This window comes from Pecten maximus, chromosome 4 (genome assembly GCF_902652985.1).
Source record: "Pecten maximus chromosome 4, xPecMax1.1, whole genome shotgun sequence".
Lineage (NCBI taxonomy): Eukaryota > Metazoa > Mollusca > Bivalvia > Pectinida > Pectinidae > Pecten > Pecten maximus.
The window spans coordinates 38,766,902-38,783,427 of record NC_047018.1 but is presented as its reverse complement, the minus strand read 5'-3'; the positions used below and the strand labels follow the sequence as shown (position 1 = coordinate 38,783,427).

Sequence of the window (16,526 nt, the reverse complement as noted above, 5' to 3'; positions counted from 1 at the left end):
ATGTTGCAGCATACAACAAAAAGTGGGGTTTTTTTTTTATAATTATTCAATAAACTGACAATGTCCCATCAGAAAAGAGTTTCAAAGTTTAATAAGTGGTTGATGCAGCAACTATATCTTTTTTCACTAAAACAAATGCCTAACTCGCTGTATTTAATTTGTGTGTATTGAAAGTTAATCTAGCTGCATCTTTTTGGTTTAATTTAAACATTTCAATAATCCAGTAGATTGAATCTTAATTAAGTTAATTCAGATATAACGGATAATTATATATATATATAATTACTTATAAATAACAACACAAATTAAGGTCAAGCTTGGTACACATCATGATAGTCTAAAATCTCTGTTTCAAATTTAATCTCTACATAAATGTACTTAGGTCAGGCATTCATATATAATTGTCTGAAATTTCTGTTTTAAACAATTTTGATCAAGTTGCCAATGTGTTTGCATTAAATGTTTATAACTAATGTAGTTGTAGCTTGTACATGATGACCAAGAAACTTTAAACAATGACCATGCAGCAATACTTTTTATAAAAGTTTTCCTATTAATTTTCTGTAGGAGTTTAAATTTCTTGAGTAAGGGTACTGTTTACCATTAACTGCTGTACTGAACATCTCACGGCTTTGAAGCCGATATGATTGCTCAAACAAAGTGTTATTTACTGTAACCCCCACCCCATCTAACTTGGATTCAAAGGGATCTGTAGGTGCTCTAAATCCATGTAAACGAGCTATCAGATTTTCCGGTATTAGGGGTATATTTACACAGGGGCCAAGGTAAGGAGTGCAAATACTTTTTGTCTGCAGGTAGACTTTGAAGGCTGGAACCCATGAAATGTTTTAAGTTAGTAACGACTATAATGTAGACAAATTATGTTACCACTTTGTTGGGCCTTTTTCCTGTCATGTGAGGCGGTATTTAAATACCTCTCTGTGTCCAAGATTGTTCAGCTTATTATCTGAATGTTAGCTATAATTACTTAGTGTATATAATATATGATTAATTCATACAACAGAAACCAAATTGAATCCTTTAAATCACATTTTACATTTGATTGTCCAAAGATTTTAGAAACAGGAAAAAATGTTGCTTTTAAATCTAAAATATATAGAAATGTTTTCAAAATTAATAAAGAGAAGGTTTTAAAATTACTGATGCATCAAGTATTGTCATAATGAATTGCACAGTTAATAAATAAGCAATGTTTTACAGACATAATTTGATACTCTTGAAAAGAATTCATAGATTATTTATTGCATGTACACACATGTATGTGAAAAGACTTAAAGTCTTTGATGTGTTTTACAGCTAACCCTTGCATTGTATCTAATTATAGCACTGTTAATTTGACCATGGGAATTATAACTTCACACAACGAAGCCAAGACATGCAACTTTACAAAAAAAAAAAACATGTACATGTTCATTATTTTCTAAATGTATTTTTCATCAGGTGCAAAATTTATAATATGTACATTGGTGTGGTAGAACAATATGTTGGGATATCATGATCAATATATCATATATTTTATGATAAAACAGAAAAATAAAAACCCAATTTAGATTGACTTATAAATGCTATTTCAGTTATCAGTGAACATTATGACCCTCAAGCTCTCTTCCACAGTAAGGTTTAGTTGTTTGTGAAATATATATATAATTATATATACATGACAAAACAGTAAACTACATTCATGACAACATTATAATGACAAAAATTTTAACACTGCCAACCTTTAGACAGACTATGTCAGCTAGCTGGTTACGTTTATATGAATGACACAACAAGACAATTCCGGTTGAATATATATATATACTGTATACATATTCACACTAGCTTGTATCATTGACCATTCAATTCTAGATCTAGATCTGTCCAGTTTCATTGACTCAATTAGTTTTTTTGGATCCTTTGGAATACTGTGGGAAGAAATTAAACTGGAGCATGAGGAAAAAACCCTCATAATGGTCACACAGGTGAACCGGTTCCCCTTACATTTTCATATCCAATCGAGGAATCATACTCGGGTTGTATGAAAACAGGATGTTGTAATAACTTCAAGGAAACATTTCTGTTACCAGTTTGTAAACTTTTAGCTATGCTTTAATTTATAATTAAATGGCATTAAATTCTTGCAAACATGTTGTTGTTATATTGTAATTGGTGTACAATGATTGTAACATAAGTAGAACTTCAAAGAAGAGGTACATGATATCTTGTACACTTAATGCACAATTTACAGCAATGATACTTTCATTTGCTGTCACATGATACATTTGCTGTTTTTGTTTTTTTTGCATTTCTCTGGAAATCAGTAAAAATTCGGAGTTTTAATTTGTGGCTGCTGGTAGTTGTAGTTGGTCTGTGTAAGACTTTGAACTAGAAAATACCCATGACATGGCATAAATTGTTTTTTCACTGCTACTCTACACCTCTGACCATACCAATCATTTTGAGAACATTTTCAAAACAGGAACAAATAAGCCATGTTAAGTCAAGAGATCTGTATTGATCTGAAAGTGGTGTTTGGTACTAATAATTCAAGTCCTGGATTCCTGTGGAACTCGCTCAAATTTATATATCTTATACAATTACATTTGTATTGCAATTGGGGTTTGTCAAAATTTTTGAAGTGCTGTTCTCGACTCGCCAGGAAAAAAGATCTTCAAAAATTACTGATCATTCTGTTAGTGTTGTATAATTATTTATCGCATGACTGGTGTTCATTAGATATATGAGAAGATATATATGTACACAGACCAAACACATATCTTTGTAAGTAGTCTGTCCCTATTATTTCTGCTGTAGTTATATAACTGTTTGAAGTAGCTATATAGCTGTACGGTGTACCCTAACATGATCATGGGACAAAGATTATGGAATATTGATCAGAACAGCGACACCTTGCTGCAAGTTGAATAGAGTTTCAAACTCACAAGGGATAGGTGTAGGGGTTAACATACACATGTAAAGGAAAAGTAGTGGGATTACAGGAATTTTATACAATGTGTAAAACTGAGCCTATATTATATAATGACAGATCTCATACATGTGCACATGTATACAGCATGGGCTTAAAGTTTATAAAGGGGCTCGTGTTAAGTGAACTTGCAGTTATAGGATTTATGTTTTTTGCCCACCATGCGAGAATATCCCAAATCTATTAAAGAGTACTGAGAAGCCCTCCTGACCTTTGTCCGACATCACAAATCAGTATTGTTTGCGATTGTGATGTCACACAAAAGGCCAAAAGGAAAGAAAATCTGGCTGGCAGTTTTTTTTGTAGCACTTTTATGGAATATGTACATGTTTTGCTGATTTCCTGGTAAAGGTTCAATTCGAGCATAATCTGTATGTGGAAATGAAATGTTTCAAAGGTTGTATTTTAGAACTCTAGATCTGTGAATTTAAACATTGTGTTTCCGTTGATATTGATGTCTCAAGAGTTTAACCATGGTATATGTACATGTCTTTATTGTACCTTATCGCAGGGAATTCAAAAGGCTTGGGTGAAAATTAAACAGAATTCTTGTTGAATTGAATGATGAACTTCCAAGTACCTCAAGTCTCATTAACAGGAATCTAAAACTTGAAGGAATTTCTTACCCATCAAATGCACATTTATAAAGCGCACAAATATATAGATTTCATAATATAACATACAGAAATATTAAGGCAATCTACATATACAGGCTGTAATGCTCTCTTTACAAATCATGGTTTACATAATTGTATCATATATACCAAATTAACTATATGTTTTACAAATTTACCTACATTTTTTAGATCTCTTCAAGTGTAGGGTAAATTCATCTCTTCAAATATAGACTAAATTCATCTCTTTAAGACAATGTGAATTCATATTTCTAGGTACGGGGACTAGGGTAAATTCATCTCTTCAAATATAGGATGAATTCATCATTTCAAGTACAGAGTAAATTTGTCTCTACAAGTACAGGGTAAATTCACCCCTTTAAGACAGGGCAAATTAAAAAAAAACCTCTAGAATAATAAAATTATAAATTTAAAAGATTGAATTTTATGATTTTGGCCGACTCCCTATAATATATCTCCGATTCTAAGTTTCAAACTTAAGGTCTGATCTGGTGGCCAGTCCAGGTGAATTCATCAGCTCAAGTAGCTATATATATAGTAAATTCAGAGGTACATGTTAAACATATCTCCTTGACGATTTGGATTTGTATTGTTTCATGTCATATCACCAGCTTTGGTCATTTAATATCAGGACTGTAGCCTTCTTTACAACGTTTTAGGTTTGTGTTACATACAACAATTAACTCTAGATCCATATATGGATGTTCTATATATGGATGTCCTAAAGTGTGACTAAAGCTTACATTATTAGATCTGGACCATTTATAGTCCAGCTTTATATATGGCAAATGAATGCATACATGCCGTATATAGATATTGCATGGTCTCAAAGGGCAAGCTCGTAACTGATTCCGTTCAATAATTATAATGAAACATGTACAGAATAAATCAGAGCTTGGCATACACTTTAAGACCTGCTAAACATTCAAAGAGAAGAGAGCGATACCTGATTTTGTATAAAGAAGTGCAGAAGAGAAATGGCTATTTGATTGTCCCCGACCAGAATGTACATATCAGGCGTTACCTTTAGCTCCTTTCTTCGATCATCTTGAGAAGTCCCAACTTTTTTCTACTTGTCTGAACATTTCTTTACAGCAAAGCATATATAAAGTTAGCACACACACTTTACCTTTAATGCTGATACCGGAGTTGCTTTCAGCTGTTAAACTGTTGCCCATGTTAAAAGGACACAAAAATACCACAAGATTTGGCTGCAATAATTGAATTTCCTGGCTTGGATGCATCTAGATATGAGGTTATGAGGTAGGAAATGGACACAATCAACAAAGATGACTGATCAACATTTATACGTCTGACGATCAATTTCAGTAAAAGTGCATGTATTTGATATTCAAAAATCAGAACTTTTGCTGCTGTGCCAATTGCAATGGCAAAAAAGGAAACTGAGTTCTTAAATGAAATATTAATAAAAAAATGTCTCAAAATAGATTCTGAAGAAAAATTTATCTTTGTATCTGTCAACTAATTACATGTTTATAATTCATTTGGATTATATTATCCATTTCTGCCTCACTTTTGGCCTTCATTTGAGCATTTGCCTCTCTGAGGAAGGTTTTGGGTTGGAATGGGTCAAGGCATACCAGAATCTCAAAAAATATTAATTTCTACTACTGCTTTGAATTTTAAAAATGGGACGACTGGATCATTGGCAGTGTAATGTGACTGGGCGGGGTGTCCTGCTGGGTGTCTTCGGCAAATTTGATATGCCTCATTCATTAGGTAGCAGTATAAAGTTGACATTGGTATCACAAGGAGGCAAACGAACATATTGCAGCCTCCCAAAACAGACACATACAACCTATACATGTACACTCATGCATATTGCACACAGGGAAGGCCATCCTTAAATGGCCAAGCTGTAGCTAGGTTATTATTAAACAATATAAAACCTACCATTTATGGTCATCTTCACTTTATTTTATTTAACAATTGGATTCTGCAAATTTTCTATAAATTTTTTTATCATTATTATCCAAATTTTCTGTAAATTGTTTTATCATTATTATCCAAATTTTTTAAGTTTGTTCATAATCAGTTTTCACAATTTATTTTACATGCTTACATAGAAATATTCAGAACTTAAAGTGATTTCAAATTTAAAATTTTTTAACCTTTATATTCATAACTTTTGTTATGTTGTTGACAGTTGCTTTATTCTGGAACCGCGTAATTGTAATATACCATGTACAAAGTGATACCAAGGTAGTTTAAGTTGATATAAGAAATTTAAGTATGTATACAGTTATTAAGTTTTCAATTAATTATAAGCTCTTTTAATTTATATATACATGATTCAATGACATTCATGTATATCATCATGTAGGGGAGGTAACCAAGAGACAGGAAAAAGGAATTTTTCCACAGCTGGGATATGTAATTTGCTACAGTTAACTGTCAACTTTTTGTCCACCATTACACTGAATAAACACTGGACTGATTTTAAGATGAAGTATGTTTACATTAATATTCATATGTATTTCTACAGTAAAGATTGAAATTAAGTCTAATAGGCATCATGTGTACATGTAAATTTTACCACTGTATATACTAGCTGTACTGGTTCATGTGGGTAAGTGGACATGTGAATTTGGCCACTTATGGTGGGCAAGTGTGAATTTTGCCACTGCTGGTGTGAATGTGTGAATTTTATCAGTACTGGTGGGCAAGTGTGAATTTTGCAACTACTGGTGTGCATGTATGAATTTTGCCACTTCTGGTGGGCATGTGTAACTTGGGGAAGTATGAATTTTACCAATACTGGTGGGCAAATGTGTATTTTTACCACTACTGGTGTGCATGTGTGTATTTTTTACAATACTAGTGGGCAATTGTGAATTTTATCATTGCTGGTAGGCAGTAAGTGTGAATTTTATCATTGCTGGTAGGCAGTAAGTGTGAATTTTATCATTGCTGGTAGGCAGTAAGTGTAAATTTTGAGATTTGGGACAAAGACTTGAATGGGGTCTTTACAGTCCCAACAACTTCCCTCCGGTATACTAATATTGAACAAATTGCAAATTAGTTTTGGGGGAAAAAATGAAATTTAAAAGCTGAATTTCAGAATAAATGTTTTCAGTATAATGATGTGTAATTATATTACTTACTCAAGATTTCAGTGATTCATAACCTTTTAATAGCCAATAGATCTAGAATTGCTTTTAAACTTTGATAACCAAATGAGGGTTTTTATAGACCAGACTTTTGACTACCTAATGCTATTCTTTCATGAACATGATGAATTATTATTTGATATTTGATACGATAACCACAATTTAAATTATGATCGTCGACTCGGAACCTAATCAGAGCCAACATCCTGTAGTGGCGTGGTTACGAGTGTCTTTGCGAGACAAACGGCGTAGAATTTGTTAGCGCTACATTGTCACATCTAGGGTTTGTAGACCGAAGCTACATGTCAGGGATGTTGGTTTTGAAAGGAAAAAATTCTCAAACAGTTTTATCTTATCCTGTGTTCATCATTGCTATATGTAGTTCAGCCAGGTAGTTTGCATCGGTTGAAAGACGTTGATATAATCAACCAAGAAATCACCATGATCTTCATTTTAATAGAGAGATAATCTTTATAAAAGAGTGTGAGTTTGAGGTTCGTTATAAAGTGTAGCTTGTGTTGAAGTATAGCTATATATATATAAGTATATATATATAGCGGATCCTACTACTTTCTCCTGGCCTTACTGTTAAATTTCTGATAAATGTATAACTTTACATAATGACAATAAAGTCTAAAGATTGACTGTCCCTATAGTATATACCAGTACGTACATGTACTGGTTTTTGATAATGTCGCAGAAATTATGTAGAAATTATATCAATAATACAAATATTGTGATTGATAGCTGCAGATTTTATTGGCAGATAATCAATACAGATAAGAAATAGTTCTAGAAATTTCAAATTACATTTTGTATACTAATATATTAGTGAAAAAGTATTAAACCTTTTTGAAAGATGTAGCTGAAAGAGAAAATTAGGGACTGTTGTCTAGCATATATGATAGAAAGGTGCTATCTCTAGACTTGTCCCTTGTCTCTAGTATATAAATTTAAAGTTATAAATGAAAATAAGCTATAATTTTGTTCTCTACAATACTTAATTTTAAGTTATAAATGAAACCAAGCTGTAATTTTGGTCTCTACAATACCTAGTTTCAAACTAGGGGGAGATAACCAAGTATTAGAATTCAGGCTGCACTTCTTTACAAAAAACTAAGGGGCTGCAGCTGGCCAGTCTATAGGAAGGATCATGAGAAAAGGATTTGTTGAAGGTTAAATGCATCATGAGGGCTATTGTCTAGGATAGAGAAATGGGTGAGAATCTATTGTAGTGTATAAAAAAGGCTTAAGAGGTTTGAGGAAGTGGAATTTGAACATTGTGAAGTATTTCTAGAAGGTATTGATCTTTACCAATAACTTTAACAATATGAAGGTAACAAATTAAGCATCATTATTTAACAGGAGAGGACAGATCTAGAGTGTTCAGTGGTACAGGTAGTGGATGTTTTAAGTTGAAACAATGTTGAAACAAGATCTAGAGGTATATTGGGACTATGTCCAGTACAAGCTAAAAAGGGGATGGGTGGGATTAGAAGCAAAGACTAGAGGGTCAGGAAAAGCCTTTGTTCAGTTATATAATTAAGAGAACATACATTAAAAATAAAGTTCAGCACAGGGACTGAGGTTGGAAAAAAGGGATGATTTGGGGCCAGGATATAGATAGAAACATAGATGGGTTTATATATATTTTGGGGGCTATATGACTCGCTGTGGTGCAGTGAGGAATTTTTGTAAAAACATGTACAGGGGCTGAGCTTGAAATGAAAGGGTACTTTAACCTGGTTTTGGGTAGAAACAGAATATATGTAGAGGGCAGATATAGGGCCTGCTCTGGTACAGTAGCCATGGGGAGTTCTAGTAAGTTAGAAACAAATACAGGCCTAGGGGCCAAATAAAGGCATGCTTGGATGGGGGTAAATAACACCATGGAGACCTATATATATATATATTATATCTAGCTAGTTCAGGGGCCGATATCTAGCTAGTTCAGGGGCTGAGACAAAATAGAGTAAATGTCTTTAGATGGAAGTAAAGTAAAGGGGCTGGGGCTAAAATGTAGTGAAGTACATGTATTAGGGATTTTTGTATATTTTTACTCAGGATTCTAGCTGTTACAGAGTTGAAATATTACTGATATCATATAAAGATAGAATATTATTAAGATCATGGAGGGATGCTAAGCGGAAATAAAGGTAGCTTTGTACTGCTGACAGGTTGTATAAACATGAAGTGGTGTTTGTATGCTAAACAAGGTAAGCGCTGGAGCCCGAGGCCTCGAATGGTGTATAATGCCGCCGATCTTGTCCCAGTAATATTAAAGGATAAGGTTGTTTGCCCCAAGGATATAATCATCCAAGCTGTATATATAAAAAGGCTGATCTTGATCAAATTTTGACAGGCTTGATTTAAACATTTGGCCTTTTATCTGTTATTCATGACACCTGGGCCTTTGGATTCATTTAAATGCAAATTATGGAAAGGATGATGGATGGATATCCACCTGAAATCTTCATGTTTTTGATGGTGTGCAAGATCTAATGTAAATTACAGATGATTGTAAAATATGCAACCCCTCCTCCCCCCCTGTATAACAAAGCACCAACTCCTATAAACAGAATTATCTCTTGTTATAATCACTGAATAAAGGAGGACCAGAATTCAACAGTTTGAATGGATCATCATTTTTGTCTTGTTGAATAATTTTGGATATAATTTTTCATTACATGCATGTACATGACAAACATGTCATATTTTGAAAATTTTTGAATACACATGTACATGTTATATTTTGAGTGAAGTTTAACTTATATTTCATGCTATATATGCAAATGTCTATAAGTTCCAGCCAGGGGTTTCGTCAGTGGTTGGTGAGAAATGAACGAGCTAGTATGGTCCACAATTGACTCTATGACTTAAATTTTCATAAAATCACCACTCCATAGACCAATTCATAACCTAGAGTATCTTTTGTCTTTCCAGACAATCTACGATAACTTGAAATATGAAGATGAGCAGGCCAACCCGCAGAAGAAGCTGGACTATGTAAGTTCAAGAGCAGACTTTGTTCTTATTTCAGCAATAATTTTACAAAATTTGCTTCCCATGTTGTCTACCTGGTACTTTTCCCAACCAAGATAAAAAGGCTCAATTTCAAGTTGAAAAAGTCGAGAATAAAGAGATATAACTTTTTCGTTGAAGCTCATTATAGATACTGTGTAGCTGTTGCATTTCAAGGGGCTAAAATTTTGGTTGTCTAATGATCAGCCAGCCCTAGGTTAAATGGGTATTTATTGCTAATTACTGTGAATAAATTTACAGTAAAATTAAGTCCCTCTGTATGTAATGGAGTACAGGTAAAGCAGATAAGCATTTTGAAATTTCCTAAGAACAGCAGTATTCTAATACCGCTTGGCGCTCGATGTTGTATTTCATTAGGAATACTGGTATTGTAAACAAATGACATGTCAGGGAATCCATTTGACCCTTGGCTTTTAGCAATTTCAGAAGTCAATCACTATTTCTCAGAAAACTGAAGGGTTAAAACATACATCAAATAGACATGTCCCTTCAAACCCACGATTCAATCCGATTTTGGGGAGTCGAAACATACTCTCTCAAGAGTCTACTGGATGTCCTGCATCATGATGGCAGCTTAACATTAACAGAATGGGCTCTGGACTTTTGAAATTTGATTGCCAGGCCATATTTTCCTCAATGTTCCTTACTAAGCTCAAGGAAGCTCCTTGACCTTAAATTTTCTGTATGTAAACATCATTGGGTTTAAGGAAGAAGTGTTAATTAAGGAACTCTCCTTAAATTCTGTAATACTTTCAATGGGAAAGTTGAAGTAAAGGAGTGTCCTGAAGTCAAAGAATATTGATGAAACTGGGGTCTGGTTAAAAAAAAAAGCTTCTGGGATGTTTTTCTTCAATCTTGTTATCTTTCTATTGTGATGAAATTGCATCACAGGTAATTTCCAGATAAATATATATAAGGTTGTGTCTGTTCAGAAATAAAAGTGATATAATTTGTGCTACAGGTCACTGATAGGCTGGCCGGGCGGTTCAAAAACTATCTACAAGTTCTCAACACCAACAAGATCACCGTGCAGAACCTGTACAAGTTCCATGTGAAACAGCCAATCACCAAGAAGATTAGTTGTTGTCATCTTCCTCCGATGGAATTCAGGTAAGAATTCTAATTTGTAGAATAGATAGAAGTCCCATATCCAGACCACTCGGGAGGCACATAATTTGTTAGGTAATGCAGATGTTCGGAGATGTGAACAAACTATGATATCATAACAACAGGAATAAACACAGGATCATTTAGAGGAAACAGCAGGAGATTGGATAATTGAGAACCGGGATATTTTGCATTTAGATAGGCATCGTTGCACTATATATATAACTTTCTCTACCTACATGCAGTTAAATGAAATGAAAACGCCACTTTTTAGACTGGCCCCTGTCTCTAAATACTAAGATTATAAAAAAAATTAAGGTTTATGATTTTGGTCCCTAGGATATGGCTGATTCTAGTTCTAAGTTTCAAACTAGGGGGAGATAATCTTGTATCAGAATTTAGCCGAGCAATTCTTAAAAAAAAAACACACTATTATATCAGTTGTATCAAAAACTATAATATACTCAAATCAAGAGGATATACCATTGCTTTATACAAATTAATAAAAATAAAAGAAAAAAATAATGATTTTAAGTTGAATAAACTTTCTGATTGAGTTAAAAATTGAATCATTCTGTGTTGTTTATAAGAATTGTGATTGATAATGTGACAATATCTCCTGATTTCAGTGAAGAGAGTCAGTATGGCTGTAAGATCTCGAAGCGCACTAGCTGTGATTTATATCCAGAAAACCTGCCCAGAGGGGCATTTAACCCTGGGCGAAATCTCACAGAAGGTAAGTCTTTGAGCCAGTGTTAAGTATTCCGAATCTGTTCCGAGTTCTCACAGAATATCATCTGGGGATGTTGAATTCTAATCCAGAGCGAAATCTCACAGATTGTAAGTGTTTGAGTCAGTGTTAAGTATTCCGAATCTGTTCCGAGTTCTCACAGAATATCATCTGGGGATGTTGAATTCTAATCCAGAGCGAAATCTCACAGAATGTAAGTGTTTGAGTCAGTGTTTTGTATTCCAATGCATTACCAAATTCTCAAGGAACATTTATAGAATTCTCACAGGATACTAGCACAGGGCAAAATCTCACAAAACCAAAGTTTGTGAGTCAGTGTTTTGTATTCTGATCCATCGGTGAATTCTGACAGAATATTTACCAGGGTGTCTGATCCATCGCTGATTTCTCACAGAATATTTACCAGGGTGAAGTCTCACAGGATACTAGCACAGGGCAAAATCTCACAAAACCAAAGTTTGTGAGTCAGTGTTTTGAATTCTGATCCATTGATGAATTCTCACAGAGTAATTACCAGGTTGTCTGATCCATCGCTGATTTCTCACAGAATATTTACCAGGGTGAAGTCTCACAGAATACAAGCACAGGGGGAAATCTCACAAAAGCAAAGTTCATGAGTCAGTGTGTTTATTTCAATCAGTTACCAAAATCTCACAGAATATTTACAAGGGTTGAAGTCTTACAGATGGTAAGTGCTCAAGTCTCGCTGAAATTTAGTTCAAGGTAAGGTGTTAAAGTCAGTCATTTCTATTATAATCATTGTGTGATTACACACCCAGAAAACCCACTGAGACAGTTGTCTAATCTGAACAAAATCTCACTGAATCCAAACAAGATAAAAACTCTGGGAATACAAGCCTGTAATTTAAATTTTCTATTTCTTCAGCAGTAAAATTTCACTGAAGGTTTAACATTGCACAAAATTTTCAGGTAATTGGTAATTTTAGGCACTTTAAAGTCATTTTATTGGCATTTTATTTCCTTGAATATGAATACACGAAATTTAAAAAAATGTTGTATTATGATAAAATTTGTTCCCAAATGAATATAATTGTCAGGGAATTCACAGAGAATCTATATTCTGTCCCCTTCCTCTTTGGCAGAAGACAGATATGACGTTTGTTTCTGTCAGCTGTCATAAGATGGACTAAGGCATCTCTCAGTCTAGACTAGCTTTATCCAACTATCGACTAGTCTGTTGGTCTAGTGCAGTTAAATTTTCTTTGGACGAACAGGCTTGACACAAATTCCTGTCTATTATGAAGTGAATTAAAATCTCCAAATTTGGTCCACCCTTATGTTTGTTTGTTTGGTTTAATGCCCCATGAACAGCCAGAGTCATTTTGACACAACTGTGACGGTCCTTTTCTCAGCTTCCCCAGAAACACAACTGACATGGACAGGGAGATTTGAAACACACCTTAGGTCATATGGCTGGTGCTCTATCAGGCTGAGCTATTGTGGCCCCCATCCATATGTGTTTTAAAACCCTATAATGAATTTCTAACATAACAAACCATTTCATCAGGTTTCATGGAATTCTTTATAAATAAGTTTCACTGTAGTTTCCTCTTCAGGAAAATTGCAGCCATGTTACAAAGACTGACCTATATGTTCTGTGTTCTGTGTTCAACTTTGCATTTATTAGTCCCTTCACCGGTTTCCTCCTCGTCCATCCAATCAGTTTTCCACAATTTTCTCAGACATGCTTCGAAAGCTTGGCAAAAGTTGGTATGTAAATTCAGTATGAGTTGCAACAGATCATATTTAAGTTTCAGGGTTTTTTCCATCAAGGTAAAAGGTCACAGTTACTATTTTTAGCAGAGGCCGCTAGGGGACATGTATTGCAATACCCAGCATGCTTGTATCTGTTTGGTTAGTTAGATTCTGCCATAAAAATACAATTTTTACCAACTTTTCAAATTTAAAAGAAATCAAAATAGCATTTGTTGACATTTTCGCTGAACTGCAATAAACAGGAATACTCATTACCAGGCATGGACTTATTTGCTGATGAATATGGTAAGAAAAGTCCAAAATTATGTATAGGACTTGAGCCAAGATTTTAAGAAAAATCCAGTTCTGAACTACCAATTTAAATCAGTCATGGCCAGGTCTTTATCTTGCTATGTATATTGTTATTTTTCGGACATTCAACAAACCAGGAGATCTGTCATATATTCAGTTATATATATCAACTTGAGCAGTGCAAGCCTCAAGGAACCTTATTACTTTGCAAATGTCAAGAAAGTCTCAATTTTATGCTTAAGTAATTTCTCCATGACAAGTCGCCAAAGTCCGTAAAATTGCCAGAAGAATTTATTCCGTTGAAGATTAATTTAAAAAGGAAATTGAAAGGTCATGAAATACAGTTGTGTTTCAATAGTGTTAGCTTCTCAGTATTAAAATGATGAAAGGTTTTAAAATTTAAATGATACCAGATTGATAACCCAAGTATTTTGGTTGTAATTTCATGAACTGAAATGTGGCTTACATTCTCATAAAGTCATCTAGTCTCACCATGGCTTTAACCATATATCAGTGGTTCAGTGTTTTCTTGTAAGATGCATGTTTTGTATTTGGGTGAAGAATGGTTAAAATGATAACTGGAAGGACTTTTTTTTTTGACATTGTGGATTTTTTCTTTATATAAAAAAGCTTTTTGTAAGGGCTAAATCTCCAGCAGGTTGGGGCTGCGGTGGCCATGTGGTTAAATCTCTAACAGGTTGAATTGGGGCACCGGTGGCCGAGTGGTTAAAGTGTCTGGACACTTTATCACTAGCCCTAGGCCTCCACTTCTGGGTTGTGAGTTCAAAACCCTCGTGGGGCACTTGCCTGGTGCTGACCGTAGACCGGTTGTTTTCCTCTGGGTACTCCGGTTTTCCTCCACCTCCAAAACCTGGCACATCTTTAAATGACCTTGGCTGTAAATAGGACGTTAAACAAATAAACCAATCTAGGATGTTCTTTATGTTAGCAGATTTCCACTTTACTGTTAATGTAAAGAAATTCTATTCACTGGACTTAATAAACATCCAGTGGTGCTGATTTCCTTAACATAGTGGAAACACTGAACACTGATTTATATATGTTTGCAAATTTTTGTGGCAAAGCCGTTACATGTTGTGGTCAAAAAAGACATGCCTCAAAATTAATATGACCACAAATCAAAAAAAAAAAACACGGAAAAAAGGAAATACCAAAACATTACTAACGTGAAGCCACAAATTTGAAATTTTCCCATAATACCACTCTGCACAAACATATTATCAATGGCATTTCATCTATGTTTATTACTTATCAATATAAATATCTGATACGGCTGATCAATCAGAATATGTCAGAAAGCAAATAAACTAAGAAAACCCCAAGAAGGCTAATCTAACGGAAATCTGCAGGAAGACTAAATTATGATACATATTGAAAAATGCTGGGTATCATGCTGCTCGAAACATGTTTTGGGGAGAAGATTGTAAACACCAAGGCGTTTGAGTGTTGCTTGTGGATACAGGGGGATTTGGGTAGTGGGCCACAGATGTGTTTTTACTTGCTATTTGTTGGAGGGGTGCGAGTGGCTAACAGCCAGGGACTACGATATATAGGGGCTTCATTTGATTTTCCCAGGGCTTCTTCTCCGGGACTACCAGGAGAGTGTCAGCTGTTCTCTTGTACGTCCACATTTTTATTGGCCTAACCTGCTTTTTAAACTGTAGACAAACTATCCCTCAACACACCCATGTCAAAAGATCTAGGAGATGTTTTTCTTGATAAATGCTTACATTATAGAGTTAAATCGCAAGATAAAAGACAATTAAATCTGTTGCACATGTATTACAACCGCAATCAATGTTTTTCAAGTCTTCAGAGCAGTTGTCCCTCAGAGTAATTTAAGTATTTTTTGTGGCAGAGCTTTAAAGTGGGCACCCTGTTGGCAACTGGGGTTTAGTAAACAAAGCCAACTCCTTTGAAGTTTTATAGTGCTGGGTGGAGATTTACTGCTCTAGGTATGCTCATTCCATCCTCCAATCTAGGCTGTTACTTGGCTGTAAATTAAAATTGGTTATTTAATGTAGAGTAAGGTCTGTTAATTTCTTATAATCATGCTCGAAAAATAGGTATCTTTATATTTCATCTTCATTTTATTTCATTTATTTTTTTCATTTTTGATTTTTTTTAATTTTCATATATTTTTCTTGTTTTTTTCTTTTTTGATTTTTTTTTTAAAGCTATTAATTTGTGATGAAAACTCTTCAGCAGCTGTTGTAGTGTTTATTTGAAGTCAAATGATAGATTTCTTTTTTAATCATTTCTTGTAGAAGTTATCTGGTATTTATCACCTGTCTCTAATTAATGCAGCTCATAGTTTTATAACATCACCTGTAATTATTAGGACAAATCGAGTTACTAACTTGTCAATTACAATCTCATACAAGACAAAACCCACATTCTAGGTCTTTTCTTAATTAAAACAGGTTGATTTTGTGTGAAATTTGGGAAATAGTACATCTACGATAAAAACCATGGCAAATCCTTCAGTTTTTCTTAAATTCATAATGTAACTGGCTGGAATTTTACACAAGTTCAGTATTGTCCCCATCCAGAAAACAAGTCTGCCCTTAAAAAAAAAACTTAGGGTTTTTAATCAAATATTCAGAGCACATTCCTGTCAATATGATTTAATTATCTATTTATAAATGAGAGTTGTGAAGCCTGGACTAGTTGTTTAATACCACAGTGTTATACTTCAGTATTCAAGTTATCGACTGGTGCCTCGATCCCTCACTTAGTGCATGTTGTCATGGAATACAGGAATCTCCTGCAGGGCAAGCCAACACCACTAACTACGCTCTGCAAATATGAAAGGGAGCTCT

At 34.3% G+C, this 16,526-nt stretch overlaps 1 protein-coding gene across 1 annotated transcript in view; it reads left to right on the top strand.

Annotated features, from left to right (window-relative positions):
- The window catches only part of LOC117326042 (VWFA and cache domain-containing protein 1-like), a 50,470-nt gene that overhangs the window by 2,311 nt on the left and 31,633 nt on the right, over nt 1–16,526 (top strand). Inside the window, exons 2-4 of the mRNA XM_033882630.1 lie at nt 9,699–9,761; nt 10,759–10,907; nt 11,534–11,640. Coding sequence (XP_033738521.1) covers nt 9,699–9,761; nt 10,759–10,907; nt 11,534–11,640 — 319 coding nt within the window. The remainder of the gene's footprint in view (nt 1–9,698; nt 9,762–10,758; nt 10,908–11,533; nt 11,641–16,526) is intronic.